At 35.0% G+C, this 15,093-nt stretch overlaps 1 protein-coding gene across 1 annotated transcript in view; it reads left to right on the top strand.

The window, feature by feature from the left end:
* Positions 1-15,093, top strand: part of IL1RAPL1 (interleukin 1 receptor accessory protein like 1) — a 1,415,748-nt gene that overhangs the window by 720,432 nt on the left and 680,223 nt on the right. Inside the window, exon 3 of the mRNA XM_047765736.1 lies at positions 4,743-5,022. Within this exon, the coding sequence (XP_047621692.1) occupies positions 4,743-5,022 (280 nt within the window). The remainder of the gene's footprint in view (positions 1-4,742; positions 5,023-15,093) is intronic.

Raw genomic sequence — 15,093 nt, forward strand, 5'->3', positions numbered from 1 at the left:
CTTTCCCTAATCTTATATATTTACATTATATATTTACATTATATAATCTATGTACGGTTTGCCCATGAAATAGTATATCAATATGAACTGTTTGTAAAGGAATTAGTTCTGAATCTTAATTCCCTCTGTCTTCATATAAGCCTCATGCAATATTATGGGTAGTAACAAAAATAAATGAATGTGGTACTTCCTACTTCTACCCCTTGATGTAACTTAATGGCTTTATAAACTCTCATTGACTCTGAAGGAGTATGTGTTACATAGGATACATTAAACTAGAGTATTTCCATGGAATCCTCCCATCAGGGAAGGAGAGTACCAATAGCTAACTTTCTTAAAGAGGCTTATAGAAGGTATTTTATTCTGAAAGAAAACCAGTTAAATACTATTGTCCTCCATAATTACCTAATGATAATTTAAAAAATAATAACAATAAAGATTACCTGGTAACTCACATAATAGAATTAATGGTGTCTAGAAATATGAAAATATGCTGGCTTGGAATAACTGTTTCCAGTATATAAACTAGAGTTTATATATTGAAGTAAGGAAAAACTGAACTTACCAGTAGCAATTTTGGTCATCAAGAGTTAGGTTTTAAGTCATCACATTTTCTTTTAAGTTTTGAGATATCCCGCTGGACAAGATGTAAAAAAAATTAGTTTGTGGCTATACAAGGAAAATGTTTTTATTCATAAGGAGATGTATACTGAAGTATTTTAAAAGTGAAATGTCACAATGTGTCTATTTTTTAATTCATTTTCAAGAGGTTTAAGAAAAACATTGTGATACAGAGTATATGAAAATGAGGCAGAATGTTAAAGGGAAAATAAATATCATTTCTCACTTTTTCCATTTAATAAAATACTTAAATTATTGAAAAATATTTAAGTCAATCATTTATTTAGATGCATTTATCAAAATAACTTGAAAATATCTTGAATTGTTCTTTATATTATTTGCCAACTTCCCCTCAAAAGTATTAATATGTTCATAAATTTATAGTTTACTTGTGAACATCATATATTTAGTTTAATGGTAGTAAAACTTCCTAAGCCACAGATCCTACATCTTACTTTCATATTAAAATGAACATGAAGTGACTCTGTTATCCAGCATGTTATTTATTCATTCCAACTCTGCCTTTTCTTTAGCATGTGAATGAGAACTGTTTGAATTTTTTCCTGACAGATAGTTAAGTACTAAATAACTCTAATTTTCAGTGATATTTATTATTATCATTCAATATTTTTCTGAATAAGTGTATTCTGAAAGTATGTATTAATTTCTCTATCCCTACTCAACTCTCTTTCTGTTCTCTTGAACTAATTTGTTACTAACTTTTGGAAATTTCTAGGCTAAGTATTTTTCCTGTTAGCTTCAAGCATTTTGCTTCACCTTACAAATCTTTTGAGAGTTTGAATAATTTCATCTCACTGTTTGTACTGCTACCTTGAAGGTGTCTCAGCCTATTGCACTGGCAGCCATATCCTCTGTGACAGATGGCCTCAGTTACAATAACTTAATTCTAGAATTATATTGTAATTCATACAGTATTAAAACAAGGTAATTTCATGCTTCTTGTGTGAATTATAACTCTTTGAAACAAAATCACACCTCAGATTCATTTCATGTAATGGGAGAAATGTACAAAGTTGTATTGATAAATACTGCATGTAATTAAATAACCTTGACATCTCTGTTTATGTACAGTAGTGCCATCCTATTTGCTGAGGTGTGCCAGCTCTCTAGCAGTCATTGACAGGAATGATAGTTATGATTTGGACATTGATGATGTCCACCAAGCTACTAGCACATTTACTCTAGACACTACCTCAATATGTCTCTTTATTGGGAAATAGACCAAAAATCGATAATTAAAATAAATCAAACTAAAGAATAGTGTGAAATTTAAATTACCTTTATTATGAAACAGTACTGTGATGGTAGAGAGAGTGAATTCTAGGGTCAGATGTGTTTGGGTGAGAATGTCAGCACTTCCACATGTTAGCTGATGTTGAGTTTCTTTGTAAATTTTTGCATTAACATTTACTCAAGAATTCATTCATGTATTCATTTAGTAAAAGTGTGTTGAGATGGCTAGCAGGCAGAGTTCTAGGCACTGAGGTTAAAGAAGTGAATTTGAAGGACCAAGTCCCTGACCTCAAGGACATTACACTCTGTTGGGGAACAGAAAGCAAACAAAAACTGGGTAAGTGATATAATATCAGACAGAATTAAGTCTTATGAAAAATATTAAAGAAGAATCTAGATCAAGTGACTAGAATAGGAAGGTGGTATTTCAGGCAGGAATGTTAGAAAAGGACTCAGATGTGATGGCATTTAGAGTAAGGGAGGGAGGAAACCATGCAGTTGGTTGGTGAGAAAAGTTCCATGTAGAAGGGACATGAGTTAAAAGTCTAAGTGGATGTTTTTGTGAAAGATATATGACAATTTATAAGCTCAGAACACAGTTAAGTGCTCATCAGATGTTAGCTATTATTTCAATATAAGAAATTTAGATAATTCCATAGATTGTGTCTTCTTTGCTTTCATATACATCTTATCATTTTGAAAGTTTTCCTTCTCTTGAATTTTACATTGTTTTTCTTATTCTCAGATCCTTTAGGTTGCTCTCTTTTTAATCACTAGTGAATCAAACCCTGCTTGCAATACTCAGACAGTACTGCCATTAGAGGTCCTCTTTCCTTTGTTTTTGTTCTTTTGCTCAGCATTTGTATACTGTGAGCTGTGTCAGATTGATGATTTTGCTAGGTATTGAGTACCTACCTTCTCTAAACAGAAATCCATAACTTCTCCATGATAATAATAATAATGGTGATGTACCTGTCCTGTCATAGGTATGTGCATGCGCATACCTATGTGTGTGCATGTGCGTGCGTGCCCATGTAGGGGGGAGGGTGATAATAATGGTGCCAAGATGCAACTTAGAAGATGGTGCTTCCAGGAAACCTAGAAAACCCAAACAGCCCACACCTTATCAGCCCCATTTCCCACCATGGTTTCTACTTTACACTTTTCCTGATGTTTCCAGAAATCAGAGGAAAGTAACTATCTACCTCCATCTCTGCCTGTAAAACCATTACTAGAGCGTGACCCACTTTCATTGTATTTCTTTCTGCCTCATTTGGCTATCCAACGCTTATTCTTCATTTTATCAGTGAGTATCCAATCAGAGAGAAAATAAAGTATACTAATTGGAACAAGGAAAGTTTATATAAAGATTTTTTTTAATATAACAGGTAGTTGGAATAACAAATGATTGGCTAGTAAGAAAGATAAATGTATTAGTCATAACAAAATACCATAGACTGGGTTGCCTACACAACAGAAATGTATTATTCACAGTTCTAGAGGCTGAGAAGTCCAAGATCAAGATGCTGGCTGATTTGGTTCCTGGTGAGACCCTATTTGCTGCTTATAGATGGCCACCTTTTCACCATGTGCTCACTTGGCATCTTCTCTATAAGTTCGCCATAAGAGAGAGAAATTGCAAGCTCTGGTGTCTTTTCATATAAGAGCACTATTCTCTTCATAAAAGTCCTGCCCTCATGACCTCATATAAACCTAATTATCTCCCAAAGGCCCCTCCTCCAAATACGATTACATTCAGGATTAAGGTTTCAGCACAGGAACTTTAGGAGGACACATTCAGTGCATAGCAAAAGATAACCATACAGAATAGAGAAATGGGGAGTTCCCACTGTGGCTCAGTGGAAATGAACCTGACTAGTATCTAGATTGCAGGTTCAATCCCTGGCCCCGCTCAGTGGGTTAAGGATCCAGCGTTGCTGTAAGCTGTGATGTACGTCGCAGATACGACTTGGATCCTGTGTTGCTGTTGCTGTGGCTGTGGTGTAGACTGGCAGCTGTAGCTCCGATTCAACCCCTAGCCATATGCTACGTGTGTGGCCTTAAAAAGAAAAAAAAAAAATAGAGAAGTGGCTACCATTACCCCTAACTGAGATCAAGCACCTAAGGAAAACCTCCCATCCTCTCCCCATTCCCAGAGTGATATCCAAACCTTACTGGGAAAGTGCATGGCTTACTGAATGGCGGCAGTTACTCTGGTGGCATACCCATAGAACTTGATAGAAGTCTGCCCTCTGCAGTTGGAAAGAAAGACTTGCCATTTAAGGTATCTGGGAAAGCTGTTCTCAAGATGATGTCTCACCTGAGGCTCTGCTAAAAATCTACCAAGCCACTATGCGCTGAAGGACCTGGGTCTCAAGAGAAGCACCCACTGCAGGAGCCAGGTTTTAGAGAAGATTATGCTCACTACAAGAGCCTTCCAAGCAAGCCTGCTGGAACCAGCGAGCAAAACCCTTTCCTTTGCAGTCTCTCTCCAGCACCCTTTACTAACAAAGCTTTGGTGCCAGCTGGCAAAGGCAAACTATTTCAAAGGTCTGAATCCATTTTCAAAGAACAGGCAAACAGGTGAATTTAGAGTAGAAAGGCAATAAACCAATAACCATCACACTGATTTACACTAAGAATAAATACCAGCAGAATAAAACTAAATGATGAATATATTGTTTCTTAATAGGTATATTACTTTTTAGTGCCCTTCTGAGTTTTATCCATCACTGCATCATCTGTGCCTAGAGAAGAATTGTGTCTGATATAGATGCTCAATAAATACTATGGAATGAATAAATGAATGAATGAACTAATTGCTTCCATTTTTCTCTCCATTTTTTTTCCTTTCTCTCTCTTTATAGCCGATGGATGCACAGATTGGTCTGTTGATATCAAGAAATATCAAGTTTTGGTGGGAGAGCCTGTTCGAATCAAATGTGCACTCTTTTATGGCTATATCAGAGCCAATTACTCCCTAGCCCAAAGTGCTGGACTCAGTTTGATGTGGTACAAAAGCTCTGGCCCCGGAGACTTTGAAGAGCCGATAGCCTTTGATGGAAGTAGAATGAGCAAGGAAGAGGACTCCATTTGGTTCCGGCCAACATTACTGCAGGACAGTGGTCTTTATGCCTGTGTCATCAGGTATCCTTTTTATTTTCTGTTGAATCAATTATATAGCATGTTTCTTTCTTATACCTAAATTTTACTACTTTTTCTTTCACCTAAAGGTGTTGTCTCAATATTTGTATGTGTGTGTTGCTATTTTCTAAAATTTAGAATCTAAATCATAAAAAGATGGGGGTTGGAATTTATATTGTGACATTTCTGGCTTATGGAGAAAAGAGATACCATCTGGGTATCTACTTAGGTTGCCAGAAATTACTAAAGACTATGAAATAAAATTTATAGAGGAGGTGAAATGTTGCAAATACAATGTAAGCAAATACTTGCAGAAAGGATGCATAGTTTATCGCTAAATGGGTTGTAACATTTTGTTATTGCCCTTCACAGACAGATAGAGCACAGATACTGCTGATTTACAAACATCTGTAAAGATGGTTTAGGTAACATATATGTGCTCAGGAAGAGGAAAGCAGCCTTGCCCATGTTAGGGGATACGAAGGCTATGTTCCAGATCATTTTGTCAACTAAAAGTGCTGAGTCACTATAACAGTTGTGGGGGGGGGGGGCTTGAGGCCATTACAAAAGTTATTAACAAAGCCTGTGCCCTTAACCTATAAAGAAACTCATCACACATCTACATATCTTTTCTTTCTGAAGAGACATATGTACTTTCCTTAATGATAATGCATTGAAACAATATCCTTGTAACACATTAGCAGTTAAAAATCTCAGTTTAAGCATTTAGCCCTTCATGGACTGTGAATCACACCCTGCATGAATGATTGTGGATGTCATTAGACTATAAGAACATTGGCAAAGCAGGGTATAGGCATATAGAGAGTGTGTTTAAATCTATTTGTCTCTCTTTTTTTGAGTTATTAAGAGAAATAAAGCCAAATCTAAAGCAGTTAATTCTCAATTTGGAGAAAGTTTCAAAATCACCCATTGTCTATTTCAAGTCAAAATTTGACTTCCACTTCTAAAATTCTCACCAGCAGCTACTATTCCTTTATCATAAAGAAATTGTGTCTCCCCTCACCATCAACCTGTAAGAATTACCTTTATCCAGATTAATGGCCACAAGTGTGTTAGGATGTTAAAAACAGGTCAAAGCCTCATGAAAGTTAAACATAACTTTTCTTTTGAATACTGACAACATATAACTTGGAGTTAATTTTGAAAAATATCAATGAATACAGATAAAGTTCGGCTTGGGAAAAATGTTGAATGAATTATATAAGAACAAATGCATTATTCCTTTGCCAACTCCTGTTTTTTCTCTTAAAAAATAGAATCCAATCCTTTCATGTTCAAACATAACTCTTAATAGAGGTTGTAGGGACATTATAAATAATCACCATACTAATATAGTTAGTACTCTTGGGACTGGTTATTCTTACTTGACTAATACTAGTTTGATTTTATTTCACATCTGCTGCATTTCTTTAAAAAAACATTATTTATGATCATTCATGCATGTAAAGATGATTCAAGATAAGCAATTGTATGAACTCATTTATCTGAGGTTAAAATTGAACTGAATGTCCATAGTCTAACACTTAATTTCATTATGTATTGCTGATGAGAAAATAATTAAGTGTTCACATTAATAACATAAATTTCTAAAGCACTGAAGTTATAATTCTTTGATGTGTTTAAATATACCTAGTGGTCCAATGCTCTGAGAAATTGCACTAAAATGTCCCTGAATTTGTAGTTGCAACAATGAGTGAAGGTCAAACAATTTCAGAAATAATGACATTTGCCATATGTTCATGTGTCTACCTTTTAATGGAAGGTGAAACTAAAAGACAAACATTTAAAGTTTTGCATGTGGCAAGTGGTATTCTAGAGAAAGTAATAAACTGCAGGAAAAGATACTTTTGTCAGTGGAATTCCAGTGTTCCAGTTGATTTGAAGCCAATGTTCATCTGGCTCCCTTTCCAATTTGGAAAATGAGACTCAATCTCATTAAACTGCGGTTGAAATCAGATGGTTTGGTGTTGACATGAAGGGAGTCCAGAGCTGTTGGTTGAGTCACTGACATTTTGGCACATTGTTAGCTATCAGGACACAAAACTGTCACTTTTAGTATTTAAATAATCTACTTAATTTTGAAAGTTTGAATACAATAGCTTCTTCTCAAAGGTTCTAGTCTTTCTGCTAAGTGTTCTGGGTTATTAACTTATCAATGAAAAGGTTTAATAAAGCTTCTCATGTTTAGCTAATTTGTACTTACACCTCAATACATACAGTTAAATAGTGTAAATAATGGAAACATTTAATATTACTCACAGCACAATGAACAAGAGCTTTCCTACTCCCTTCTATAAGTAGGTAGTTTGGATAGAATAATGCCACATAATTCTTTGTTCCATAGTACTTGGCTTTTTACAGTTTCCTCCTTCTTAAATGTTTATTTTAGTTTTACATAAAAAAGTGAATGAAGGACAGCTATGTAGCAATTTATTTTTGTTTCCTTTATTACCATTTAAAAAATGTTTACGTCTAAAAAATAAAATTTTCCTATATTCTCGACTCCCGATTTTTTGATCCTCCTCTTCCAGGTTATGCCCTATTAGTGCAGTTTCATATGCCGATCTAGCTAGTGCATGTGTAAACATTTTAGTACTCCCTAAATGGTAAGCATTTAGAATGGTAACATTCTAAGTTGTTTGGCACCCTATTTTTTTATTCAAATTGTATTTTGTAGATTCATATTAATTTGTAAGAAATAATATAGAGAGATCCCATGAATCACTGGGCCAGTTTCTCTCAGTGGTAACATTTTGCAAAACTATTGTACAAAATCATAATCAGGATATTGACAGTGATACATTCAAGATACAGAACAGTGCCATCACCTCAAGGATCCCTTTTCTTGTCCACATCCACATGAACTTCCCCACCCTGATCCGAAACCCCTGGCACCACCAATCTGTTCTCTATATCTAATTGTTTCAATACAAGAATGTTATATAAATGGAATCATATAGTATATAACCTTTTGGAATTGGATTTTTCACTCAACGTAATTCCTTTGAAATTCATCCAAGTTATTGAATGTATCTGTCGTTTGTTCTTATTTATTGTTAAGTAGTATTCCATGGTAGGGACATTACCACAGTATTTATTCACTCACAGAAGGACATCTGAATTATTTCCAGTTTTTGGCTATTGAAAATAAACCTGTGGATATTCAAGTACATTTTTAGTGAACTTAAGTTTTCCTTTATCTGAAATAAATACCCTAGAGTGAATTTGAGTTGTAGGGCAGTTGTATGTTTAGTCCTATAAGAAACTGCCTATTTTCCATAGTAGCTATGCCATTTTATATTCCTACTAGCAACATGTCAATAATCCAGTTTCTCTACATGCATGCAGCATTTGGTATTGTTACTATTTTTCATTGTGACTATCGGTGTATCGTATTATCTCATGGTTTCAAGTCGCATTGCCCTAATGACTAATAATGGATTTTCATTTGCTGATTTGCCATCTCTGTACTTTTCAGCAAAATGTCTGTCTTTTGCCCATTTTATAATTAGATTATTTATGTTCTTACTGTTGAATTTTGAGAATTCTTTATGTATTCTCTGTATCTAGTCTTTTTTTTTGATATATGATTTTCAAATATTTTCTGCCAGTCTGTAGTTTATCTTTTCATCCTCTTAATAGAGGTTTTTTTTTTGTTCCCCCCCCCCCACAGAGGAAAAGATTTTAATTTTGATGATGTTCAACTCATTATTTTTTCTAATTATAGATCATGATTTAGTTGTAAAATATAAGAAATCTTTGTCTAGCTGGAGATCCTAAAATTTTCCTCTTTTTTAATTATTACTTTTTTGCCAAAAGTTTGATTGCTTTACATTTTACCTTTGTCTCTGATATACTTTGGAATAATATTTGTATAAGATGTAAGGTTTATTTCGGTCAAAGTTTATCTTTGTGAATAGATGCCCAGTTGTTCCAGCACCATTTGTTGAAAAATTTGTGCTTCCTACATGGAATTGCTTCTGCACGTTTATTCAAAATCATTTAGGTACTTTGGGTAGGTCTTTTTGTGGATTCAGTATTCTATACCTTTGATCTGTGTGAGTCTTTACTCGGCCAATACCACTCTGTCTTGATTAGTATAGCTATAGCTCTGTAGTAGGTCTAAATATCGAGTGAATCCTCCCACTTTATCCTTCTTTTTCAGGGTTCTTTTAGCTGTCATAGTGTCTGTCCTCTCCATATAAATTTTAGCCTAAGCTTATCTGTGTCTAAAAAGACTATACTGAAATATTGATAGAAATGATAGGAATTTCATTAAACCTATGAATCACTTTGAGGACAATTGTATTTACTATGTTGAAATTTCCAATCTATGAATGCAGCTGGCCTCTCCATTTATTTAGGATTTATTTCTTTGATTTCTTTGTCAGCATTTGTATTTTTCAATCCCGTATACATTTTGTGAACTTTATATATAAGTATTTCATTTTTTGGTGTTTTGTAAATGATAGTGCCCTTTGATTTTTTTTTCATAATGTATATTGCTATTGTTAGAAATGTGACTTATTTTGTGTTAATTTCTTTCTATTTTTTATGTCTTTAAATTTTATTTGAGTATAGTTGACTTACAGTTTCAGGTGTACAGCAAAGTGAATCAGTCGTACATATAAATATATCCATTCTTGGAGTTCCTATCATGGCTCAGCAGTAATGAACCTGACTCGTATCCATGAGGATGTGGATTCGATCCCTGGCCTCACTCAGTAGGTTAAGGATCAGGTGTTGCCATGAGCTGTGGTGTAGGTTGCAGATGTGGCTCAGATCCCAAGTTGCTGTTGCTGTGGCTTAGGCTGGCAGCTGTAGCTCTGGTTCAACCCCTAGCCTGGGAACTTCCATATGCTTAGGTGTGGTCCTAAAAAGGAAAAAACAAAAAAGAAAAAAATACATATATCCATTCTTTTTCAAATTGTATATATAATGTGTTTTCTCTAGTTAAATTATATAGTGTTTTATCTAGTCTCTAGCTTCTTTGTCCAAATCTTGATTTACCCATTCTTTTTCAAATTATATATACAATATGTTTTATCTAGTTAAATTATATATATATAATATTTCATCTAGTCTCTAGTTCCTTTGTCCAAGTCTTGATTTATCCATTCTTTTTCAAATTGTATATACAATATGTTTTATCTAGTTAAATTATATATATGTGTGTGTGTGTGTATATATATATATATATATATATATATATATATATATATATATATACATATATATATAATGTTTTATCTAGTCTCTAGTTCCTTTGTCCAAGTCTTGATTTTCTCTTGAGAGACTAAATAATACTTCTTTTTCAGTAAAAGTACATATTATGTATCTATCAAAAGGTACTCAGTTAAATCCATTTATTCAGTCTTCCATTTAAGAAACATTTACTAATCACTGGGTATTATGCTAATGCTAGGATTACAAAGACTTCTCAAAAAACCTTCTCTTTACTTTTATACCATTTGCATAAGAGAAAATAAATGTGCAATAAATTGTTATAAATACTGTGGTGACAGCTTAAAATAGAATGGGGTTCTTCCAAGATGGAGTAGCTATATTCCTCCCAGTCCTTCCCCTTACAACTGAAAAGACTGGATATGACACAACAAACAAGCATAACAAATGTTGTGAAAGGCAGAAGGGATCATCTAGGGACCTGAGGACTTAAAGAATGACATGATCACAGGGCTCCAATTGCCCCACAAGATGATGTTGGCAGGGCCTAGCAGGGAGCTAATCTTCCATCCCCTGCTTGGCAGAAGCAGACAGCAATTATATGATCCCCGTGCTGTGGTAGAGTCAGCGCACATGAGTTGGGGCCTGATATTCCATCCTTCACCCAGAGAAACTAGGCAGGAATTAGATACCTCTGCAAGAGAAGTGTCAGTGGAGTCTAGTGGCAGCCTGAGCCTCCACGCCCACATAGCCATAGTGAGAATCTTTAAGGTGCTGTGGGGCATAGTCACTGCTAGGCTTTACCTCACTTCCTTGGTATCAGTGAAGCTTAATGGGGAGCAAAGCTTCTACCATCAGCAAGGCAGGATGAGGTGGTGTGGGTAGGGCTAGTTGGCCTCCAACTTCCCACCTTCCATCCCCTGGTGTCAGTGGGGGCCCAGTAGGGTGTGAGCTTACTCCTCAGCTGGAGACAACAAAATAATGTTTGGCAATGGCACACTTTCACCAAAAAGATTTCAGCATGGCTGAGGAGGAAGCTGAACAAACACATCTACTTGGCCCTCATGTTACCTTTCAGTTAGAAGATTACCTGCACAAAAAAATGATTAAGTAGGATCCATATTCTCATAAAATCTAAAATATTCAGGATACAGTATAAAAAAAGGACTTGATAAAATTAAACATTAGTGAGCAAAGATACCAACAATAAGAGGAATATGATGAGGATTTTAAAGCAACAATTGTAAAAATACTTAAGCCAAGTAACAACAAAATCTCTGGAAATAGACGAAAAAATGGAAAACCTCAGCAAAGAAATATAAAGTATAAAAGAGAAACATATGAAAATTATGCAACTAAGAAACGCAATAACCAAAATAAAAACTCATTGGAAAGGTTTATTTGTAGAGTGGAGATGATGAAAGACCGTTTGACTCCTAAAGGCCAAAGAACTTCACATTGCCAGATCCTCTGTGTCTCTCTTGATTTTAACACTGATCTTTACCACTTCTGTTCTTGGCTTTCTGGTAGATAACTTAGTAAATTTCCTTGGAATGCCCTTTCTTTGAATTTTCCTTAAATGTTAGTGTTTACCAGAATATTGTTTTCCACTTTCTCGCTTTATCCTTCTACATCAGTTGCTCTCAGCTTTGGCTGCATGTTTGAATTAACTGGGGAGGTTTTAAAAACTATTGATGATTTTATACTGCCTCAGATCTGTTAAATCCAGATATCAGTTGATTCTGATTCTGTTATGCACTCAGCTTGTGAATCACTGCTCCCTAATCCTTCTTATTTATTCCAGTAACTTCACTTAATAAATATTTATTAATGACCCCCCAAATAATTCCAAATATTTCCACAATCACTAGAAATATATTTTCAGTTTCATAATAATATCCTCTTCTTATTTGTCCAAAAGACACATTGACTTTAACATGTACCAGAGTCAATTTCAATACTTACTTCAACAAAGTTATGTTCACAGATGTTTCCTTCCTTTTTTGATGAATAGAATCACTTTCCTTCTAGTAACAGTAACTAGAAAATTATCATTGTTTCCCTAATGTTCTTTACCTTGCCTTAATTGCTACTAAGACCTGTCCAGTCTACTTTGGAAATGTCTCTTGAATTTACCTTTGTTACTCATACTAATTTCTACTCTCTAGATGAGTGCAGTGTCCTTTTAAGTGATTTCTCTGCCTCTGGGTTTTTCCAATTTAGTTACTATTCCACACTGTTGTGGAATTATATGTTCACAATGGAGATATTATTTTATTTCTCTACCTAAAAGTCTTTTTATGTTGATATACTTTTATTTTATTTTGTTTTTCTAAATTAAGAGTATAGTTGATTTACAGTGTTTTGTCAATTTCTGCTGTACAGCATAGTGACCCAATTATACACACACACACACACACACACACACACACACACACACACACACACACATACATACATTCTTTTTCATATACTACCTTCCATCATGTTCTATCCCGAGAGATTGGATATAATTCCTTGTGTGGTACAGTAGGACCCCATTGCTTATCCATTCTAAATGTAATAATTTGCATCTACCAACCCCAAATTGCCCATCCATCTCACTTCCTTTCCCCTCCGCCTTGGCAACCACAAGTCTGTTCTCTGTGTCCATGAGGCTATTTCTCTTTTACAGATAGATTCATTTGTGCGCTATTTTATTTTTTTAATTTTTTTATATAATGATTTTTATTTTTTTTTCCATTATAGCTGGTTTACAGTGTTCTATCAATTTTCTACTGTACAGCATGGTGACCCAGTTACACATACATGTATACATTCTTTTTTCTCACATTATCATGCTCCATCATAAGTGACTAGACATAGTTCCCAGTGCTACACAGCAGGATCTCATTGCTAATCCACATATAAGTGATATCCAAGTTTTTTTAATGGGCCCTATTACCCAATATGAAGTCCGATGACTTTGCTTGATGTACATGCCCCTTTACAACCCAGATTCAATCTTTCTTTGTAGATTCACTTTGGGCATTTGTCTCCATAGGCACTTTGTGTTATGTTCTCACCATCCTGCCTTTTGTTTGCAGGTTAAAATATGAATTGTCGTTAATCTTTTCTCTTTGTTTGCCTCATCTGAAATTCCATTTTTTTCCACTGCCTATCTGAGGAATATATAGCTATTTCTTGAAGAAGTTCCAGTATATGTTTATTCTCTTTCTACTTTTGTCAAACTGTCCCAAGGACAATTGTTTCACTTATCTGTTGTGAGGGGGAACATCTCCAAACTAAGTGGTTTAAAACAAAAAACATTCTATTTACACATGATTCAGCAATGTGGACTAGACTTAGCTGGGTGGTTCTTCTGCTGATTTTGCCTGTAGTTACTTGAGGCTAGAATCAACTAGGATGCAGAGTTGACTGAGCTTCTTTCTCTACATGAATTTTCAGAACGTCCCGTCCCTTTCTCTACATGTCTTTCCAAATGTCTCTCCACTTTTTAAGTGGCAACTCAGAATGTATGATGATTATCAAGCATCTGCTTGCATCAGGCTTACTGATATCCCATAGCTAAGTCTAAAACTAATATGGAAGGAGACTTTACAAGACCTTGAATTCCCCAAGATGTGGTCTCTTGGTGGGACCACAAAATAACAGTACAACTTAATGTGCCCTTTGTCCCCTAGTAATCCATGCCTTTACACATGCAAAGTACATTCACAGCATTCCTAAGACCCCCTCAGGTTTTATTATGTCCTAAAGATCAGGCTTGAAGTCCAGGATCTTATTATCTAGGTGTAAATGTGGTTCTTCCTGCTTAGTGCCTAGAGTACAATTTCTCGGGGCGGGGGCCGCTTCTCTTAATCCAAAACTCTGGGAGCTAGAAAAGACTTGTTATCTAACTCTTACATACCTGTTGGGTAAGACAGGAATAAGATAACTTAAGTAAATAATCCTATTTGAAATGAGTGGGAGATACAGAGCAGTCCAGTGACCCATAGGAATTCTAAAAATCCATCTGGGCAAACTTCAGTGTTAGTTTTTTTTTTTTTTTTTTTTTTTTTATTAGGGCCCGGTGTTGCTTACAGGGAATGGTTCTCTGTGGCTCTTGGGTCCATCTTTTTCTTGTCTGTGTAAAGTTAAGAGCCCAGAGGCCTCTTTTTAATTTCAACTTTATCAATATACTAGTGTGATTCCTAAAATGCTGTGAGCCTTTTAATTATTAAATTGTGATCTATTCCACTGAGCGGAAGCCACACCAGCAAGTATATTTAAGACTGATATGTCTATAATTTCAAGCAAGGGCTCTGGAAAACAGTGCACCAGATTCTTAGACACCCTTTGATTAGCTGGTCTTAGGGTATGCCTCATACAACCTCATAGATAAGTTTCTTTGGGTTTTCCTCCAAGACTTTTTAAACAACCTTCTCTGGATGATAGAGTATGCATTGTATCCCAAATTTATTATCACTGATGTGATTTCCCCTCAGAATCAATGTGGGATAGTGTTTGTCATTGTCAGTGCACCCACAAAATAGTTATTGATTAAAATACATAGTGATTGGAGTTAGTGTTTTTATAATGCCTAGTGGAAGACATTGCCATAGCCAAAATTATACCATTTTCTGATTCCTATCATTTTCCATGAAAAAAATAAAATAATTCCATTTCCTATAACATCTCTTACCTAAAACTAACACCACTTATGAACTGCTCATCCTTCATCATGACTTTTGGTATTCTAAGACACTGTTTTATTCTCTCCCTTTAATATACTGTCACTGTCACCTGGTGGAAGTAAACAGTAATAATATGTTAAGCCTGAAAGACCCACAAGTAACAGCTGTAAGTGTACTAGAAATAATTTGTCAT

This window comes from Phacochoerus africanus, chromosome X (genome assembly GCF_016906955.1).
Source record: "Phacochoerus africanus isolate WHEZ1 chromosome X, ROS_Pafr_v1, whole genome shotgun sequence".
NCBI classification, from domain to species: domain Eukaryota; kingdom Metazoa; phylum Chordata; class Mammalia; order Artiodactyla; family Suidae; genus Phacochoerus; species Phacochoerus africanus.